At 33.1% G+C, this 8,173-nt stretch overlaps 1 protein-coding gene across 1 annotated transcript in view; it reads left to right on the plus strand.

Moving 5' to 3' along the window:
- The window catches only part of LOC111224453 (neurobeachin-like), a 201,516-nt gene extending 194,474 nt beyond the window's left edge, over window positions 1-7,042 (plus strand). Inside the window, 1 exon segment of the mRNA XM_022748943.1 lies at window positions 5,143-7,042. Within this exon segment, the coding sequence (XP_022604664.1) occupies window positions 5,143-5,233 (91 nt within the window). The 3' untranslated portion in view covers window positions 5,234-7,042.
- The last annotated feature ends 1,131 nt before the right edge of the window (window positions 7,043-8,173 follow it).

Consider the following 8,173-nt stretch of genomic DNA (forward strand, 5'->3'; position numbering starts at 1 on the left):
GACATTTTTATGCCTTACTATACTATGACGTTTTTTGGCGTTTTTATGCCGTACTATTCTCTGATGTTTTGATGCCTCACTATACTATGACATTTTTGACATTTTTCTACCTTACTAAACCATGACTTTTTATCCCTTACTATTCTTTGACATTTTTATGTCTTACTATACTATGACATTTTCATGCCTTAGTACACTAATGATATTTTTATGCCATACTATACTGTGAGGTTTTTTGAGGTTATGCCTTAGTATACTATGACATTTTTATGCCTTACTATACTATGACGTTTTTTGGCGTTTTTATGCCGTACTATTCTCTGATGTTTTGATGCCTCACTATACTATGACATTTTTGACATTTTTCTACCTTACTAAACCATGACTTTTTATCCCTTACTATTTTTTGACATTTTTATGTCTTACTATACTATGACATTTTCATGCCTTAGTACACTAATGACATTTTTATGCCATACTATACTGTGAGGTTTTTTGAGGTTATGCCTTAGTATACTATGACATTTTTATGCCTTACTATACTATGACGTTTTTTGGCGTTTTTATGCCGTACTATTCTCTGATGTTTTGATGCCTCACTATACTATGACATTTTTGACATTTTTCTACCTTACTAAACCATGACTTTTTATCCCTTACTATTCTTTGACATTTTTATGTCTTACTATACTATGACATTTTCATGCCTTAGTACACTAATGACATTTTTATGCCATACTATACTGTGAGGTTTTTTGAGGTTATGCCTTAGTATACTATGACATTTTTATGTCTTGCTATACCATGACTTTTTATTGATGTTTTTATGCCATACTATACTGTGAGGTTTTTTGAGGTTATGCCTTAGTATACTATGACATTTTTATGCCTTACTATACTATGACGTTTTGACATTTTTATGTCTTGCTATACCATGACTTTTTATTGATGTTTTTATGCCACACTATACTGTGAGGTTTTTTGACGTATTTAGGCCTAACTACACTAAACTCTATTTTTTGATTTCATGGTAGTGCAGTGGTTAGATCTGCTGCCTTACAATAACAAGGTAAGGAGTTTTACTATGCTATGACCTTTTTCTACCTCACTAAACCATGACATTTTAATGCCTTAGTACACTAATGACATTTTTATGCAATACTATACTGTGAGGTTTTTTGACGTTATGCCTTAGTATACTATGACATTTTTATGCCTTACTATACTATGACGTTTTTTGGCGTTTTTATGCCGTACTATTCTCTGATGTTTTGATGCCTCACTATACTATGACATTTTTGACATTTTTCTACCTTACTAAACCATGACTTTTTATCCCTTACTATTCTTTGACATTTTTATGTCTTACTATACTATGACATTTTCATGCCTTAGTACACTAATGACATTTTTATGCCATACTATACTGTGAGGTTTTTTGAGGTTATGCCTTAGTATACTATGACATTTTTATGCCTTACTATACTATGACGTTTTTTGGCGTTTTTATGCCGTACTATTCTCTGATGTTTTGATGCCTCACTATACTATGACATTTTTGACATTTTTCTACCTTACTAAACCATGACTTTTCATCCCTTACTATTCTTTGACATTTTTATGTCTTACTATACTATGACATTTTCATGCCTTAGTACACTAATGACATTTTTATGCCATACTATACTGTGAGGTTTTTTGAGGTTATGCCTTAGTATACTATGACATTTTTATGCCTTACTATACTATGACGTTTTGACATTTTTATGTCTTGCTATACCATGACTTTTTATTAATGTTTTTATGCCACACTATACTGTGAGGTTTTTTGACGTTTTTAGGCCTTACTACACTGAACCTTATTATGAGAAGGTTCTGGGTTCAAATCCTGGGCATGGAGCCTTTCTGTAAGGAGTTTCACCATATTATGACTTTTAATGCCTCACTATACTGTGACATTTTTGACATTTTTCTACCTTACTAAACCATGACTTTTTATCCCTTACTATTGACATTTTTATGTCTTACTATACTATGACATTTTCATGCCTTAGTACACTAATGACATTTTTATGCCATACTATACTGTGAGGTTTTTTGAGGTTATGCCTTAGTATACTATGACATTTTTATGCCTTACTATATTATGACATTTGACGTTTTCATACTTTACTATACCATGACTTTTTATTGATGTTTTTATGCCTCACTATACTGTGATGTTTTTTGACGTATTTAGGCCTAACTACACTAAACTCTATTTTTTGATTTCATGGTAGTGCAGTGGTTAGATCTGCTGCCTTACAATAACAAGGTAAGGAGTTTTACTATGCTATGACCTTTTTCTACCTTACTAAACCATGACATCTTTATGCCTTAGTACACTAATGACATTTTTATGCAATACTATGCTGTGAGGTTTTTTGACGTTATGCCTTAGTATACTATGACATTTTTATGCCTTACTATACTATGACGTTTTTTGGCGTTTTTATGCCGTACTATTCTCTGATGTTTTGATGCCTCACTATACTATGACATTTTTGACATTTTTCTACCTTACTAAACCATGACTTTTTATCCATTACTATTCTTTCACATTTTTATGTCTTACTATACTATGACATTTTCATGCCTTAGTACACTAATGACATTTTTATGCCATACTATACTGTGAGGTTTTTTGAGGTTATGCCTTAGTATACTATGACTTTTTTATGTCTTGCTATACCATGACTTTTTATTAATGTTTTTATGCCACACTATACTGTGAGGTTTTTTGAGGTTATGCCTTAGTATACTATGACTTTTTTATGTCTTGCTATACCATGACTTTTTATTAATGTTTTTATGCCACACTATACTGTGAGGTTTTTTGAGGTTATGCCTTAGTATACTATGACTTTTTTATGTCTTGCTATACCATGACTTTTTATTAATGTTTTTATGCCACACTATACTGTGAGGTTTTTTGAGGTTATGCCTTAGTATACTATGACTTTTTTATGTCTTGCTATACCATGACTTTTTATTAATGTTTTTATGCCACACTATACTGTGAGGTTTTTTGAGGTTATGCCTTAGTATACTATGACTTTTTTATGTCTTGCTATACCATGACTTTTTATTAATGTTTTTATGCCACACTATACTGTGAGGTTTTTTGAGGTTATGCCTTAGTATACTATGACTTTTTTATGTCTTGCTATACCATGACTTTTTATTAATGTTTTTATGCCACACTATACTGTGAGGTTTTTTGAGGTTATGCCTTAGTATACTATGACTTTTTTATGTCTTGCTATACCATGACTTTTTATTAATGTTTTTATGCCACACTATACTGTGAGGTTTTTTGAGGTTATGCCTTAGTATACTATGACTTTTTTATGTCTTGCTATACCATGACTTTTTATTAATGTTTTTATGCCACACTATACTGTGAGGTTTTTTGAGGTTATGCCTTAGTATACTATGACTTTTTTATGTCTTGCTATACCATGACTTTTTATTAATGTTTTTATGCCACACTATACTGTGAGGTTTTTTGAGGTTATGCCTTAGTATACTATGACTTTTTTATGTCTTGCTATACCATGACTTTTTATTAATGTTTTTATGCCACACTATACTGTGAGGTTTTTTGAGGTTATGCCTTAGTATACTATGACTTTTTTATGTCTTGCTATACCATGACTTTTTATTAATGTTTTTATGCCACACTATACTGTGAGGTTTTTTGAGGTTATGCCTTAGTATACTATGACTTTTTTATGTCTTGCTATACCATGACTTTTTATTAATGTTTTTATGCCACACTATACTGTGAGGTTTTTTGAGGTTATGCCTTAGTATACTATGACTTTTTTATGTCTTGCTATACCATGACTTTTTATTAATGTTTTTATGCCACACTATACTGTGAGGTTTTTTGAGGTTATGCCTTAGTATACTATGACATTTTTATGCCTTACTATACTATGACGTTTTGACATTTTTATGTCTTGCTATACCATGACTTTTTATGTTTTTTTTAACCGATAACATAAAATATTTCTGAGTAAACGAGTTAATGCATTACATTTTAAAAGGGGAGGGGTTAAACATCTTATTTTTTGATAGTAATATTAAATTAAAGAGTATATTTAGTCTGCCAGGTGAATCAGTTCACAGGTAAGAACAGCACCGAAATCAAACAATTAATTCCAGTCAGGCTCTTTGCAGCCTGTGCATACAACTGATAATCCCTAATATACACTCAGTTGTCAGTTTATTAGCTAAAACTAATGTAGTCTTATACAACACTCCTGCCGTAAATCCTCACAGTTGCTATGGAGGATGTAGTGTGTGTAGCTGTATTACATTATACAGAGATGTTTCTGTTATTTAGCCTACTTTCACTAATATAAATGGGGAGGACAAAATAATAGAAACGCCTGAAAGCCATGGTGAGTGTCCTTATACAGCAGTAGTTTCTATGTTGGCATATCGGTTCCAAATATCAGATATAGGTCCTCTTGATTACTGATAATCGGAATCAGCTCTAAAAAAACCTTATCAGTCAATCCCTATAATCATCACGATAAAGTTCACATCACGGGCTAAAAATATGAATTTATGTACGACATGCTATTTAACATTTGTTCCATCACTTAACAAATCACTTAAGTGAAATATTTTAAGAACCCCTTGATTCAGTCATAGTCTCTTTCCCTCAGTAGGTTGACATTAGGTAACACTAGTTAGCCGTGCTGTGTAACACCATTTACAGACAGGCATTCTGCTGCAGCTCTGTTCATTGTGCTTGAGCATTTAAGCCCTTGGGGTGTAGTAGTATAAGATGACCCTGTGAAATCAGCTGCTTTTCCTACATACCAGTCAGCCGTGGACACAAGGGCAAAGGGTTTTCAGAAAAACACTAGGACTCAATGGGGTATTTCAGTTGTCAGAGAAACCTGGTAATTTACTGTCACAGCCCCTGATGACCTACTGCGCTTGTTTCATTCACCACAATGGGCATTTTAACAAAATGTTCATATACATGGAAATAATCTCTTTTTTTTTTCTACATTTTACTAAATGCGTTTGTTTGCTGAAATTGGGATTTCATGTAATTTTTTCATGGTGTTTTTTTCTCTTCAGGACTTTGATCACAGGCATGGCCTCTGGCAGTATTGTGGCATTTAATATCGATTTCAACCGGTGGCACTATGAGCATCAAAACAGGTACTGAGGCGAGAGATCCACGCAGCAGAAGCCAAGTGTAGAAGGTTAAGAGGAACACTTACCAACCAGTGACCGGACAGTGCTGCTGAAGACCCACAGTGCATAGAGGAGATCCAGTGGACTGGAGAACATCAGCATGGTGTAGCTAATAAAGAACAAGGGGTGCGCCCACATGTTCATCTGAACTTGTTGCCAATTGTCTGTTGCCGAACAATCTGAACATTTTGTGTTGGTTTTCATGTCTTACCTGAGCACCAGCAGAAGCAATTCCACAACTGAGTGAAGCAGGTGTGTAGTTCTGGACAAGGAGAGACTGAGATCAACTTAAGTTAACACAATTACACAGTTAAGTTTAAAACAGACTTAATGTAAGCTTTGAAGTTCCTGTTTCAAACTGTGAAAATGCAAAACAAAACGAATCCTCTGTTAAGAGCATTTATACAACATTTGTATGACAGATACATATCTCAACTGGAACACTTTTATAGGAAAAAAGCTAACCTGTAAATATGGACAGTGTAAAGTGTTTCTTTCCTGTAAAGGTTGAGATAAAGATCTAAATGCTGTTAGACTAGCCACCATGTTAACGACATTTCAATCATGTGAACCATGTATAGATGTCCAAAATGTCTTCATTGCACACAGATATTAGTTGGTTAGTAATATACGTATATGACCATTGTTTGCTCATTGTTATTTACAGTGGTCAAAATGTATGTGTATGTGAAAAGACAAAATGTTCATTGCTAATTTGTTGTGTTTAAATGTCTATATGGAAGAAAAGTCAAATTCAGTGTGAGCTTAGTCCTTTGTGAAGTATTTGTTTTTTTTATTATGTCAAAGAGGATAATTGTGATATTTCCATACTTACTTTAAAATGAGGACTATTTTGTTTATTAATGGCAAAGAAATAAAATTACTGACTGTAAGATCTTGAAATGATACAAGTGGGACATTTGTAACAGCAGTTATCAAGCTTTTCTTTTGTTATTTCAGTTTCTTCCAAAAAAATGTGCAGACGATCAAATAATAGATTTGTTGGATAGTTTCACGACTGTTAACGTGTTTGTGGTAAAGATGTGAGACATTTTGTAAAAAGGAAGTGTCATTTTTAAGACGTTCTACAATTGTTGGAACTGCAAACAGTAATACTCAAATTTTCTGTTTGTCTATTTTAGCGCAAAATGTTTGCTCCTTCATTTTAAATCGGTGAAATCATGAACACAGGTTCATTCTGTAACACCATGCATTGGTAAGAACTATTATCACTTGCAGAAAAGGTCTAAGGAAGGTTTTCAGCTGCGTGACAATAAATTATCTAATGATGAACAGGCGAGTGTTCCAAAAGTGACTACGGTCTATTTTTGGTAATATGAAAGCAATTGTGTCTGCATTTAATTGCTGAAATGAGAAGTCGGTCACTGTGAGCTGACAATTTAAAATGAACAAAAATATGCAAATGGTTTTGACTTTGGATTTTGATTTTCTAGTGGTGCTACAAGACACCACCCTACCCAAAGCTGAAGTTTGCATGCTAAGAGCTACTGAAGGCATTGGGTTCACTTTGCTTTCCTGTGAAATCATTTAGTGTCGTGAATTTACATTTGTTTGACAAAAAAAAAAAAAAAATTTAGTTAATGTTGGCATTAAGCTGTGCATTTTGATTTTATGTAACATTTTAAGATAGGTTATGATTAATTTTGCATACATTTTGGAAAAGGTAGGATATGTTTGAAGCTTATCTGATTATATCAAAATTAATAACTAAATTCAACTGCTATCATTTTTTTGTTTTTAATAAAACTGAATAAATATCAGTCTCAGGAGTATTTCTTGTTGAGATCTTACTCATGTAGGAGTATAAACTGCATCTGAAGGATTCACACAGGTATTAATGCATTCCAATTAAAGTGTGTATAACTATAGCTCAGTAAATGAATGCTATAAATGAATAACTGAAGGTGGAACTTTACTGGAGACATACGTTCAGTGTTTGGTTATACTGCCATCTGCTGTCTGGATTTGTTGCAATAAAGAACAGTTATCCAGCAACTCATGGAGATAAACTGCTGACCCAGATTAATTAAATCTTTTTTATTTCCAGGTTAAGTTTCTTTGCAGAGTACATTGGTGGATGTTTGCTTTGAACTATATATTTTTTTTTCTAATGAATTGAAAAGAAGTGTATAACCATTTTTTTCCTTATGCAGGTTTTATAATGTTCTTACATTAATGGAATATGGATGAATATAATACAGCATTCACATTCTCCATCTGCTTCCACATTACAGTGACATTCCCAGTTGTCTTTGAGTACCATTTTGTCAAACTGTATACAAACATGACATGTTTTTTCAGATGATGAAAATCATACACCGTCTTGAAAACAAACAATCCCAAAAAGCTGCTGTAACAACTTTCTTTCTTTGTGCTTTATGGTTCACCCCCTTCAGGTCAAAAACTAAGAAGCCCTTTAACAACAAAGTGAGTGGTGGGATATTACATTTCTGTTAAAATACGTATATACAAGTTAACTCAACTGTAGTATGAATGGCTATAGTCTGCCTTAACTGAACTGCATTCATCAAGACAGCATGAACAATGACAACAGAAATGGTTTCATATCTGACAGGCGTATATCGAATAGTAAAAGACCAGAACAACTGAGTTAGGATGCATATTATCAGACATGCAGGTTACAGAAGCGGACATTCACATCCATGAATATTTTGTCTCTGATGACCCAATGTATGAAGTGGTCTTGATTATGTTGTTTGATCCGATTATTTAAAAAAGTTCAACAAAATTTCTGTATGAACAAATATTAAAATAATGGATTTTACTGGAAGCACTGCTGTTTACCAACATTTAACTTGTTTCTTATCTGTGTGTGAAAAAAAAACCCCGATGTTCCACAAGAGTTAACTGCCCCCTGTGATAGAGAAGT

This window comes from Seriola dumerili, unplaced genomic scaffold (assembly GCF_002260705.1).
Source record: "Seriola dumerili isolate Sdu_G_001 unplaced genomic scaffold, Sdu_1.0 BDQW01000134.1, whole genome shotgun sequence".
Classification (NCBI taxonomy): domain Eukaryota; kingdom Metazoa; phylum Chordata; class Actinopteri; order Carangiformes; family Carangidae; genus Seriola; species Seriola dumerili.